Here is a 14206-nt window from a genome sequence, read left to right as displayed (position 1 = left end):
AAATCCATATTTAGCATCATGCACAAAACTCAATTCCAAATGGATCAGAGTCTGCAACGCGGGAGCACATAACCTGTGTGGACAGTTTTATGTCAGCTTGAAACAAGCTAGCATTAGCTGAAGGAGGGAACCTCAACTGATAAAAAGCCTCCGTCAGATCTCGCTGTAAGGCATCTTCTTAACTATTCATTGGTGGAGGACACTGTAGGAGTGCCATCCCTGAGCTGGTTGTTCAAAAACTTTGCGAGAAGGCTGAGCAAGCCATGATAAACAAGGCAGTAACAGCATCCACAAAGGACTCTTCAGCTCCTGTCTCCAGATTCCTTCCCTGTTGACTTCCTGTCCTGACTTCCATCAGCGATGAGCAGTGCTGTGGAAGTGTAAGCCAAGTAAGCCCTTTCCTCCCAACTTGCTTTTTGGTCATGGTGTTTCATTGCACAACCCTAACTAGGACATAACCTGAACCTGGCAGAGGAGGAAGAGGAATTGAACTCACTGGTACTGGAAAGGAATTTCTGAACAACACACTGATAGCACAGGCACTAAGACCAAATATTAATACATTGGAACCTTATGAAACTGAGTAGCTTGCGTATGGGAAGGGACACGATTCTGGTGAAGAAGTCTATATAGAAAATGCCTACTGATTACGCATCTGATAGAGAGTCAATGTCAACTATATATGGAGTACTAAACACACACACACACACACACACACACACACACACACACACACACACACCAAACCCCTGAGCATAAAGAAAACAAACCATTTATGAAATGTGGTACAGGGCTAAGCAGAAGACTTCTCAAAAAGATGAAACACAAATGGTTGAGAACTTCTTAAAGAATGACCAGTATCCTTAGCTGTCAGGGAAATGCAAATCAAAACTACTTCGAGATTCCACCCTACACCAATCAGGATGGCCAAGATCAATAAAACAAAAGACAGCATGTGCTGGGGAGTGGGGGAGGGGAACAGTTATTTACTGCTGGGGAGAGTGTGAACTGGTATGCCCATAGTGGAAGGCAGTGTGGTTGTTCCTCAGGAAGGTCTCAACACACAATGAAAAGCAGCATATTTACAACAACAGGATATTATTTGGCTGTTAAGACAAATAAAGTGATAAAATTTGCACGTAAATGGGTAAGAGTTAGGAAAAAAATTATCCTGAAAGAGGTAACCCAGAGCCAAAAAGACAAATATTGTTATGTTTTTTTTCTCACATGTGGATGTTAGCTCTTAAGCGTCAATATATGTGCTAAAATCCAAATAACCACAGAGGTTAATTACCTAGTAAGGGACTAGTGTGGAGGAGAGGATCTCCCATGAAAAGGAAAATAGGATATAGTTTTCTGGAGGCTAAAAGGGAAACTGATCTAGTATTAAATAGGAGGGGGATGGCAGAAAAGGGTAATTGAGGGTATGGGGGAGGGACAACTAACACTAAAGGTCATTTGAAAATCCATATGGAAACTTATTACTGTAGAAGCTTCCTAAAATATATAGATATATAGAAGAAATCTAAATGGAATCTTAAGACAATGGAGGATACAATGCCTCCTAGACATCTTATTCCACCAACAAAAACATCCAGTGCCAGGTATGAGTTACATCTTGTTGAGTAACTAGATAAATCTTGATGCCTAACTAGAAGTGTTAACCCTACTGACCAGGATTCATAGTATAGAAAGTGCTCTATACACTACAAGAGGAGAAACCTAATCACAAAACCAGCTACAAACACTGTAACCTACAACAGAGAGCTGCCTTCAAGATATACTGGCATAATAGTGGCACAAGTGTTATGGGAGTAACCAACCACTTTCTGCTTGGATTTAAGGTCTATTCCATGAAATAAAACTCATACCTAATGCTGTTAAACTGATCAAGCTGAGACCAGATAGGTTATGAACCTACAGAAAACCAAATACTATTATTCTTCTAAAGCAACATAGCAATAAAACGACTCCTTGATGACATTTTGATATAACACCTGTTGTCTCAGTTAGGGTTTTACTGCTGTGAAGAGTCGACACCATGACCAAGGCAAGTCTTATAAATGACAACATTTAATTGAGGCTGGCTTGCAGGTTCAGAGAGAGGTTCAGTTCATTATCCTCCAGGCAGGAACTTGGCAGCATCCAGGCAGGCATGGTGCAGGAGGAGCTGAGGGTTCTACATCTTCATCTGAAGGCTGCTAGTGGAAGACTGACTTCCTGGCAGCTGGGATGAGGGTCCTATAGCCTACAGCCACATTGACACACTTACTCTAACGGGGCCACATCTAATAGTGACACTCCCTAAGCTGAGCATATACAAACCATCATGCCCGTAGACCAGTGCCTCACTCAGCCATCAACAGAGAAAACTCTTCTTGGGGTAGATGGGAACCAACAGAGAGGTCCAAAGTTACACAATGTGCAGAGAGTGGAAGACTTTGGAACACTCAATCCTATATGGGAAGTCTTCATGAAACCGTACTCCTCAGAGCTCAGGGATCTAGCCAGAAGAGGAGATTAAAAGATGGTAAGACCCAGAGATGCTGGATGACCTCCAGGGCATTGCATCTTCCAGACACAGCAGGATGGATGCCCATATGAACTCAAAAACTGGCTGCATGCACGAGACCTGAACAGGTTCAAGCCGGAGAGTGTCAGCACTGAGAGTGGGGATGTGGAAGTGGGGTTCATTGCTTACCAGTAATTATTTGAAGCTACATGCTGGCAAAGGAAAAGAAATCAGTGTTTTCCAATGGAATCTCATTGGGCGTAGTGACTATACCCCAGGGCAGGCTGTATGCCCGAGAGCCGTCACAAAGGGAACTCCATGGTTTTCTTTGGGGTTTGTTGTTGCTGTTTGGGAAGGATCCTGGGGTATGTGTGTGTGTATGTGTGTGTGTGTGGTGTGTGTGTGTGTGTGTGTGTGTGTGTATGAGAGTGTGTGTGTATGTGTGTGTGAATGTGAGTGTGTGTGTGTATGAGAGTGTGTGTGTGTATGAGAGTATGTGTGTGTATGTGTGTGTGTGTGTGAGTGTGTGTGTGTGTGTGTGTGTATGTATGTACTTTCTGTTTGATTCAGCATTTTTGTCTTATTTGGGCTTTGTGTTTTTTGTTTTTGTGTTTGTAATTTTTTTTAAAAAAAGATAAAAAACAAAGGTAGGGGACCTGGGAGAAGTTAGGATAGGGGAACGAACATGATCAAAGCAAATTGCATGGTAAATTTTTTTCTCCATCTTTATTAACTTGGGTATTTCTTATTTACATTTAGATTGTTATTCCCTTTTCTGGTTTCTGGGCCAACATCCGCCTAACCCCTCCCCTTCCCCTTCTATATGGGTGTTCCCCTCCCCATCCTCCCCCCATTACCGCCCTCCCTCCAACAATCACGTTCACTGGGGGTTCAGTCTTGGCAGGACCCAGGGCTTCCCCTTCCACTGATGCTCTTACTAGGCTATTCATTGCTACCTATGAGGTCAGAGTCCAGGGTCAGTCCATGTATAGTCTTTAGGTAGTGGCTTAGTCCCTGGAAGCTCTGGTTGCTTGGCATTGTTGTTCATATGGGGTCTCGAGCCCCTTCAAGCTCTTTCAGTCCTTCCTTTGATTCCTTCAACGTGGGTCCCATTCTCAGTTCAGTGGTTTGCTGCTGGCATTCGCCTTTGTATTTGCTGTATTCTGGCTGTGTCTCTCAGGAGAGATCTACATCCAGTTTCTGTCAGCCTGCACTTCATTGCTTCGTTCATCTTATCTAGTTTCGTGGCTGTATATGTATGGGCCACATGTGGGGCAGGCTCTGAATGGGTGTTCCTTCTGCCTCTGTTCTACACTTTGCCTCCCTATTCCCTCCCAAGGGTATTCTTGTTCCTCTTTTAAAGAAGGAGTGAAGCATTCGCATTTTGATCATCCTTCTTGAGTTTCATGTGTTCTGGGCAACTAGGGTAATTCAAGCATTTGGGTTAATAGCCACTTATCAATGAGTGCATACCATGTGTGTTTTTCTGTGATTGGGTTACCTCATTCAGGATGATATTTTCCAGTTCCAACCATTTGCCTATGAATTTCATAAAGTCCTTGTTTTTGATAGCTGAGTAATATTCCATTGTGTAGATATACCACACTGTCTGTATCCATTCCTCTGTTGAAGGGCATCTGGGTTCTTTCCAGCTTCTGGCTATTATAAATAAGGCTGCTATGAACATAGTGGAGCACGTGTCTCTTTTATACGTTGGGGCATCTTTTGGGTATATGCCCAAGAGAGGTATAGCTGGGTCCTCAGGTAGTTCAATGACCAATTTTCTGAGGAACCTCCAGACTGATTTCCAGAATGGTTGTACCAGTCTGCAATCCCACCAATGGAGGAGTGTTCCTCTTTCTCCACATCCTCGCCAGCATTTGCTGTCACCTGAGTTTTTGATCTTAGCCATTCTCACTGGTGTGAGGTGAAATCTCAGGGTTGTTTTGATTTACATTTCCCTTATGACTAAAGATGTTGAACATTTCTTTAGGTGTTTCTCAGCCATTCGGCATTCCTCAGCTGTGAATTCTTTGTTTAGCTCTGAACCCCATTTTTTAATAGGGTTATTTGTTTCCCTGCGGTCTAACTTCTTGAGTTCTTTGTATATTTTGGATATAAGGCCTCTATCTGTTGTAGGATTGTTAAAGATCTTTTCCCAATCTGTTGGTTGCTGTTTTGTCCTAACCACAGTGTCCTTTGCCTTACAGAAGCTTTGCAGTTTTATGAGATCCCATTTGTCGATTCTTGGTCTTAGAGCATAAGCCATTGGTGTTTTGTTCAGGAAATTTTCTCCAGTGCCCATGTGTTCGAGATGCTTCCCCACTTTTTCTTCTATTAGTTTGAGTGTATCTGGTTTGATGTGGAGGTCCTTGATCCACTTGGACTTAAGCTTTGTACAGGGTGATAAGCATGGATCGATCTGCATTCTTCTACATGTTGACCTCCAGTTGAACCAGCACCATTTGCTGAAAATGCTATCTTTTTTCCATTGGATGGTTTTGGCTCCTTTGTCAAAAATCAAGTGACCATAGGTGTGTGGGTTCATTTCTGGGTCTTCAATTCTATTCCATTGGTCTATCTGTCTGTCTCTGTACCAATACCATGCAGTTTTTATCACTATTGCTCTGTAATACTGCTTGAGTTCAGGGATAGTGATTCCCCTGGAAGTCCTTTTATTGTTGAGGATAGTTTTAGCTATCCTGGGTTTTTTATTATTCCAGATGAATTTGCAAATTGTTCTGTCTAACTCTACGAAGAATTGGGTTGGAATTTTGATGGGGATTGCATTGAATCTGTAGATCGCTTTTGGTAAAATGGCCATTTTTCTATATTAATCCTGCCGATCCATGAGCATGGGAGATCTTTCCATCTTCTGAGATCTTCTTCAATTTCTTTCTTCAGAGGCTTGAAGTTCTTATCATACAGATCTTTCACTTGCTTGGTTAAAGTCACACCGAGGTATTTTATATCATTTGGGACTATTATGAAGGATGTCGTTTCCCTAATTTCTTTCTCGGCTTGTTTCTCTTTTGTGTAGAGGAAGGCTACTGATTTATTTGAGTTAATTTTATACCTAGCCACTTTGCTGAAGGTGTTTATCAGGTTTAGTAGTTCTCTGGTGGAACTTTTGGAATCACTTAAATATACTATCATATCATCTGCAAATAGTGATATTTTGACTTCTTCCTTTCCAATCTGTATCCCTTTGATCTCCTTTTGTTGTCTGATTGCTCTAGCTAGAACTTCAAGAACTATATTGAATAAGTAGGTAGAGAGTGAGCAGCCTTGTCTAGTCCCTAATTTTAGTGGGATTGCTTCAAGTTTCTCTCCATTTAGTTTAATATTAGCTACTGGTTTGCTGTATATAGCTTTTACTATGTTTAGGTATGGGCCTTGAATTCCTGTTCTTTCCAGGACTTTTATCATGAAGAGGTGTTGAATTTTGTCAAATGCTTTCTCAGCATCTAATGAAATGATCATGTGGTTTTGTTCTTTCAGTTTGTTTATATAATGGATCACGTTGATGGTTTTCCGTATATTAAACCATCCCTGCATCCCTGGGATGAAGCCTACTTGATCATGATGGATGATTGTTTTGATGTGCTCTTGGATTCGGTTTGCCAGAATTTTATGGAGTATCTTTGTGTCGATATTCATAAGGGAAATTGGCCTGAAGTTCTCTTTCTTTATTGGGTCTTTGTGTGGTTTAGGTATAAGAGTAATTGTGGCTTCATAGAAGGAATTTGATAGCGCTCCATCTGTTTCAATTTCATGGAATAGTTTGGATAGTATTGGTATGAGGTCTTCTATGAAGGTCTGATAGAATTCTGCACTAAACCCATCTGGACCTGAGCTCTTTTTGGTTGGGAGACTTTTAATGACTGCTTCTATTTCTTGAGGAGTTATGGGGTTGTTTAAATGGTTTATTTGTTCCTGATTTAACTTGAGTACCTGGTATCTGTATAGGAAATTGTGCATTTCCTGCAGATTTTCAAGTTTTGTTGAATATAAGCTTTTGTATTAGGATCTGATGATTTTTTGAATTTCCTCTGGCTCTGTTGTTATGTCTCCCTTTACATTTCTGATTTTGTTAATTTGGACACACTCTCTGTGTCCTCTCATTAGTCTGGCTAAGGGTTTATCTATCTTGTTGTTTTTCTCTATGAACCAGCTCTTGGTTCTGTTGATTCTTTCTATGGTCCTTTTTGTTTCTACTTGGTTGATTTCAGCTTTGATTTTGATTATTTCCTGCCTTCTACTCCTCCTGGGTGTGTTTGCTTCTTTTTATTCTAGAGCTTTTAGGTGTGCTGTCAAGCTGCTGATGTATGCTCTCCCCTGTTTCTTTGTGCAGGCACTCAGAGCTATGAGGTTTTCCTCTTAGCACAGCTTTCATTGTGTCCCATAAGTTTGGGTATACTGCACCTTCATTTTCATTAAATTCTAAGAAGTCTTTAATTTCTTTCCTTATTTCTTCCTTGACCAGGTTATCATTGAGTAGAGTATTATTCAACTTCCATGTATATGTGGGCATTCTTTTTTTACTGTTATTGAATACCAGCTTTAGCCCGTGGTGGTCTGATAGGAAGCATGGGATTATTTCTATCTTTCTGTGTCTGTTGAGGCCTGATTTATGACTGATTATATGGTCAATTTTGGAGAAAGTACTATGAGGTGGTGAGAAGAAGGCATATCCTTTTGTTTTAGGATAGAATGTTCTATAAATATCTGTTAAATCCATTTGGTTCATGACTACTCTTAGTCTGTCTATGTCTCTGTTTAATTTCTGTTTCCATGATCTGTCCATTGATGAGAGTGGGGTGTTGAAATCTCCTGCTATTATTGCGTGAGGTGCAATGTGTGCTTTGAGCTTTAGTAAGGTTTCTTTTATGTATGTAGGTGCCCTTATATTTGGAGCATAGATATTTAGGATTAAGAGTTCATCTTGGTGGATTTTTCCTTTGGTGAATATGAAGTGTTCTTCCTTATCTTTTTTGATGACTTTTGGTTGAAAATCGATTTTATTTGATATTAGAATGGCTATTCCAGCTTGCTTCTTCAGACCATTTGCTTGGAAAGTTGTTTTCCAGCCTTTTTCTCTGAGGTGTGTTTCCTGTAGGCAGCAAAATGTTGGGTCCTCATTGCGTATCCAGTTTGTTAATCTGTGTCTTTTTATTAGGGAATCGAGTCCATTGATGTTGAAAGATATTAAGGAATAGTGATTGTTGCTTACTGTTATATTCATATTTGGATGTGAGATTATGTTTGTGCTTGTCTTCTCTTTGTTTTGTTGCAAAATGATTAGTTTCTTGCTTTGTCTAGGGTGTAGCTTGCCTCCTTGTGTTGGGCTTTACCATTTATTATCCTTTGTAGGGCTGGATTTGTAGAAAGATATTGTGTAAATTTGGTTTCGTCATGGAATATCTTGGTTTCTCCATCTATGTTAATTGAGAGCTTTGCTGGATACAGTAACCTGAGATGGCATTTGTGTTCTCTTAGGGTCTGTATGACATCTGTCCAGGATCTTCTGGCTTTCATAGTCTCTGGTGAGAAGTCTGGTGTAATTCTGATAGGTCTGCCTTTATACATTACTTGACCTTTTTCCCTTACTGCTTTTAATATTCTTTGTTTTGTGCATTTGGTGTTTTGCCTATTATATGATGGGAGGAGTTTCTTTTCTGGTCCAATCTATGTGGTGTTCTGTAGGCTTCTTGTATGTTTATGGGCATCTCTTTCTTTAGGTTAGGGAAGTTTTCTTCTATGATTTTGTTGAAGATATTTAGTGGTCCTTTGAGTTGGGAGTCTTCACTCTCTTCTATACCTATTATCCTTAGGTTTGATCTTCTCATTGTGTCCTGGATTTCCTGTATGTTTTGGACCAGTAACTTTTTCTGCTTTACATTATCTTTGACAGTTGAGTCAATGATTTCTATGGAATCTTCTGCTCCCGAGATTCTCTCTTCCATCTCTTGTATTCTGTTGGTGAAGCTTGTATCTACAGCTCCTTGTCTCTTCTTTTGGTTTTCTATTTCCAGGGTTGTTTCCATGTGTTCTTTCTTGATTGCTTCTATTTCCATTTTTAATTCCTTCACCTGTTTGTGTTTTCCTGTAATTCTTTCAGAGATTTTTGCATTTCCTCTCTATAGCCTTCTGCTTGTTTATTTATGTTTTCTTGCATTTCTCTAAGTGAGTTCTTCATGTCTTTCTTGAAGTCCTCCATCATCATGATCAAATGTGATTTTAAATCTAGATCTTGCCTTTCTGGTGTGTTTGGATATTCAGTGTTTGCTTTGGTGGGAGAATTAGGCTCCGATGATGCCATGTAGTCTTAGTTTATGTTGCTTGGGTTCCTGCGCTTGCCTCTTGCCATCACGTTTTCTCTGGTGTTACCTTGTTCTGCTATTTCTGACAGTGGTTAGACCGTCCTATAAGCCTGTGTGTCAGGAGTGCTGTAGACCTGTTTTTCCTGTTCTCTTTCAGCCAGTTATGGGGACAGAGTGTTCTGCTTTCGGGCGTGTAGTCTTTCCTGTCTACAGGCCTTCAGCTGTTCCTGTGGGTGTTTGTACTGAGTCTACCAGGCAGGTCACTTGGAGCAGAAAAGTTGGTCTTGCCTCTGGTCTCGGGCCTGGAGTTGCTTCTCAGATCGGGGTTTCAGCTCTGCGTGAGGGCAGCAAGCAGAAGGGCTTGCCCCACCTTTGCTCAGGACCCTGTGCCCAGGGGGCCCAGATGGTGCTAGGTGTTTTCCTCTGGAGTCAGAAATATGGGCAGAGACTAGTCTCCTCTGGCTTCCCAGGCGTGTCTGTCCCTCTGAAGGTCTAGCTCTCCCTCCCAAGGGATTTGGGTGCAGGGAGCTGTTTGACTGGGTCCCTTCAGATCCGGGTGGTGTTTGGACCGCAGAGATGAGTGCCCCTCTCTTCCTGTTCCCAGAAGCCCTATAAGGTTTTCTATTGGGCCAGGGATGTGGGCAGGGGTGGGCAGTATTGGTGGTCTCTCCTGCCCTGCAGTCTCAGGAGTGCCCACATGTCTGGGAGGTGAGCTCTCTCTCCCACAGGATTTGGGAGCAGGGAGCTGTGGGCTGGGATCAGTGAGGTTCCGGTCCCAGCTAGAAGTGGGAAGTGCCCAGTCCCAGAGGAATTTTGCCTTTGTGAGTCCACCAGGCAGGTCACTTGGAGCAGAAAAGTTGGTCTTACCTCTGTTCTCAGGCCTTGAGTTGCTTCTCAGATCCAGGTTTCAGCTCTCCATTAGGGACGCAACCAGAAGGGCTTGCCCCACCTTCGCTCAGGACCCTGTGCACAGGATGGCGCTAGGCATTTTCCTCCGCATGGTAAAATTTTTTATATAAAGGATGAAAGGAAGTTCAGAAATGTTCGGATCATAGCAGGACTATGCTACTGACCCCAAGGCGTGTGTCTCACGTAAAGGGAACATGACAGTGTCTAATTTTGTCCTTCAGGACAAAATACAAGTTTGGGACTTTCCTCATTTAGCTGACCACACGAGATACAGTCATGGAAGCTGTATTCAAAGAGCTACCCCATCTCTTTATTTGAAATAACCCTTCCCCTTTGATTATATATTACTTTCGTCAGCAAGAGCTAGAATTAGAGAAACCAGTTTGGGGCAAAGTTTATGTGAGCCCAGATTGTCAAGGGGAGTTCAGAAGTACCTGCTCCAGCATCTAGAGTCCACATGACAGCCTATTCCTCTGGAAAGCATTTTGACAATGGTTCGATGTGAACAGGAACTTTTCCGTCTGCTCTCAGCACTCAATAGCAAAGAGAGAAAGGACTGCGGGAAAACACCCCTGAGGCAATGACAAAGACCAGTCACACCCTCTGTCTTTGAATAAAGGGACAAGGACTATTAGAAACAATTGACACAGTGACGAGTAAGGGACCAAGGTGCTGAGGGGACAACCTGTAACATAACAGTGTGTTTTGAGGTTATATATGTTATTGCTTTTATTAGGCGTTAAGACTCATGTGTGGTGTCTGGGTTGTCTTTGAAAACAATTTTTCTGCATGTCACCACATTGTGTGTTTGTGTGCTGTGACACTTCTTAGTGTTCCTGAATTTATGGATGTTTCTTTTCCCAGAGTGGTGACAGTTTGTAAGGACCTCCAACTGCATGCATGGCTGCTCTGTTCACACAAACATACTTCTTTGCCTAATAAATTGGTTCCATTGTTTTATAAGGAAATTCTCTTGATTCTAAGAAAATATTAAAATAGAGGTGCCAGGTTTCAAGAACATCAGTACCAAAACTCGAGTGGATATTTTAAATTGCTTGATTATCTTGTAAAATATGATTTTCTTATGTACAGGTCACTTGAAAAACTGACTGTTGACGGGACTAACATAACAGCATTTCCACCTGGGATTTTGAAGCTTAACTTGGTCAAACTCGAATTTGAGAATACATTCACTATTCCTCCGTTTTGGTTAGAGAATTCCTGCAATAACCCTCCACGGCTTACTCATATTTGTTCTTTGTTCATTGTTAAAAACAATCTACATAAAATACTTGATTATGACCCAGTTGTAGTTCAAAAATATCTTATAAGGTGAGTGATTTCTAACGTGGTTTTTACAAAGCACATCTCTAAGTACTTTACTAACACATCAGACACATGTGCGCATACACACATACCTGAACACACACACACACACACACACACACACACACACACACACCCCTTTACACACACCCCTTTACACACAGTTCATTTACTCATTCTTGCTTTGCAATATACTAATGGAACCTAAGTCAGTCCTGTTTTATAACACTCTCCAGTTATTTCTGAAGTTCACTGAGAACAGTGTGTTGCTGAGATGGTGCACAGTTTCTATGCACCTGTTGGTTAAATCTCTTCTACAAATTACTAAGTGCATACAAACGATTCCCTTCAAAAACTGCTTAGCCCCATGGGATGTGTCTTACTCCATTTTGATACGAGAGCTATCAGGACTAGATCTGACTTCTCCTTTTCACATCTGGAATCAGCAAGCAATCAGCTTTGTTACCTGACCTCAACCTCAAGACCAGGGTTCTTAGGGTCCACGCAAACTTGCCCATTATGTCTAGGTGTTACATAACTATTTTGACTATTTAAGTCAAAATAAATCATCATTTCTGGTTTGTATGGATGGTACAAGTATTTATAGTATGTCTAAGTAAAATGTTTTACCAGGGTTATATAAAATATCAGTACTCAATAAAGACATTGCTATAGCATAATTTTGGTCTTGATGATCTCTCAGAGGACTGTAGCTAAAGTCTTTATGCATGGGCCATGTGAACATGCCCTTTAAGGGAACTGTGGGATCCTAGTTCCTTTTACTTGTTGGCCATAAATGAGTGGCTTTGTTCTGCCACTGACACCCACTGTGATATTCTGTGACATCAGTGATAGTATGTTTACACAGTGTTCACCAAGGCTTGGATTTAATCCCCAGGGCCTCAGAAGAAGATGAGGATCCTCAGCTTCACTTTTGCACAGCTTTACCTTAGAAAATGGGTCCCCTGCACACACAGCTAATCTGTTGTATTAGGACTTAGATTATGACTTAGTAGTAAGCGCCTTGTGTAGGTATAAGCTCGATAAGAAAAAAAGCCTTGAGTTTTGCATTATAGAAACTCAAATACCGACTTACTGTCCCTTCTGTTTCAGCACATCTGACTGTGATTGGTGCCATGGTCCCAAGTTTGGTGAAGGTTTCGGCATCATCCGATCCTGTAATATCTTTGGGCTATCACACGTCCCCATTAAGTTCCATGTCTGCTCTCTTTCCTGCTATTTGGAGATCAGAGAAAGCAGTTTTGTTTTAGAAGGTTTTCCTAGTAGGAGAATAGCTCTCAATATGGACTGGGTAAAGGAGAGAAAGGTCAGCAACGTCTCGTTCTATTTGTAAAACCCACACATAGTTATGTATGGGTAATTCACCTCTTAGAGCACAGGCTCTGTACGGGGGACCCATGGGTCTTCTCTGCTGAGTTCTCTCGGTGATCCTCCTCCTCCTGAGAGCCTGATTGTTAGAAGCTCTGACTCGAGGAGTAGGAAAGGCCTTTGGAGTTCAGTAGGGACCTTGAGAATTTCCTGGAGAACATGTTTACAGTAAAGGGGAGGGGAGGAAGGTTCAAAACATTTGCCAAAAGAACTGCGTCTTATACTCTGTCTGTTCTTGAACCCATGTTCAATGACAGGCTAGCAGCTTGAAGCCAATATGGGGAACTCTGCTGCACGAGGCCACAAAGTTATGTGTCCAGGTACAAAATGTTAGCTGTGCGCCCTCCTCACTGCCAACCAACTAGTCTTTCTCCTGAGAATAAAAAGATTAATTGCCAACTGACTTTTAGCTTTTTGAATTGTTTTCCCTGCTTCTTCAAAAACTAGTACAATCTTCATTGGTTACCTTGGCTTATACCCCCATGAAACTGAGACTAACTGCGCAGGCTTCAACAGTAGCCGAACCAGGAAGCAGAGCCCACATAATGACACTGTAAAGCAGTAGCCCCCTAAAGTGGAACTTGGGGCCTTAAGCATTTATTTTGAAAGCTTGAGAGATGACTTTGCAGTTAAGGGCACTTGTTGCTTTTGGAGAGAACCCAGATTCAGTTCCCAGTACCCACACAGAACCACCTATAACTCCAGTTCCAAGGATGGCACCAAGCATACATGTTCTCCACATACATACATGCATGTCCTCCACATAGATACATGTAGCAAAGCACTAATATGTATAAAACTAATTTGTAAACAACGTTTAAGAGTTTATTTTGTCCAAAAGAAGGTGTGGTGGTTTGAATAAGAATGGTCCCACAGACTTGTATGTTGGAATACTTGGTTCCCAGTTGGTGAACAGTTTCAGAAGGATTAGAAAGTGTGGCCTGGTTGAAGGACTAGGGACTGGCTTTGAGGTTTCAAATGCTATGTGCTGTGCTCTCAAATCCCTGCTTGCTGTTGGAGACGGCATCCTTGGCTGTTCCTGAAGCTGTGCTTTCCTTCCTGTTATGGACTCCAACCCTCTGGAGCTATAAACCTAATGAAACACTTCCTTAGGAGTTGTGGTTGGGGTTGGGGATTTAGCTCAAGATTTAGCGCAAGACCCTGGGTTCGGTCCCCAGCTCCGAAAAAAAAAAAAAAGAAAAGAAAAGAAAAGAAAAGGAAAGAAAAAAGGAGTTGTGGTCGCTTGTGTTGTTTTATCACAGCAATAGAAACGTATCTAAAACATCAGTCTGCCTCCTTCTCTTCACCCAGCCTCTGAGAACCACCCTGTCCCTTCATTCTTCGGCCACTGCACAGCCCAGCAGGGCTGTTTGTTGTCCAGTGGTTTCGACAAGCAAAAGACAAACACATATTTTGACATAACAATTTGAAATGGCACAGGATTATTTCATGTATGACACAGTTTGTGTGTATATGTGTGTGTGTGTGTGTGTGTGTGTGTGTGTGCACTTAACTCAGTCTAAAATAGTGATAATTTAGTGAGGTCAGCTGATTTACATTTGCTTGTTATCATTGTTTATAATTGAAGGTTGTCATAAAGAATAAACCGTCAGATCTATGTGTCTCATTTTAAGAATGTTTAAAGATAATAAAGCAAAATAATTTGTAAAAGGTTTATTTTTCATTGTGTGTGTATGTTTTGGGGGGAATCTTTGCACATGGGTGTTCACAGAGATTAGAGGCTTTG

The 14206-nt window shown here is 41.5% G+C and overlaps 1 protein-coding gene across 4 annotated transcripts in view; it reads left to right on the top strand.

The window, feature by feature from the left end:
• Lrrc63 (leucine rich repeat containing 63) overlaps positions 1-12862 on the top strand; it is a 37203-nt gene extending 24341 nt beyond the window's left edge. For all 4 annotated transcript variants that reach the window (XM_006252326.5, NM_001024803.1, XM_006252325.5 and 1 more), the window contains exons 9-10: positions 10837-11076; positions 12184-12862. In XM_006252326.5, coding sequence (XP_006252388.1) covers positions 10837-11076; positions 12184-12424 — 481 coding nt within the window. In that variant the 3' untranslated portion in view covers positions 12425-12862. The remainder of the gene's footprint in view (positions 1-10836; positions 11077-12183) is intronic.
• Positions 12863-14206: the final 1344 nt, after the last annotated feature.

The sequence above is a fragment of the Rattus norvegicus genome, chromosome 15, assembly GCF_036323735.1.
Source record: "Rattus norvegicus strain BN/NHsdMcwi chromosome 15, GRCr8, whole genome shotgun sequence".
In the NCBI taxonomy this organism is placed as follows: Eukaryota; Metazoa; Chordata; class Mammalia; order Rodentia; family Muridae; genus Rattus; species Rattus norvegicus.
This window is presented reverse-complemented; position numbering and strand designations above follow the sequence as displayed.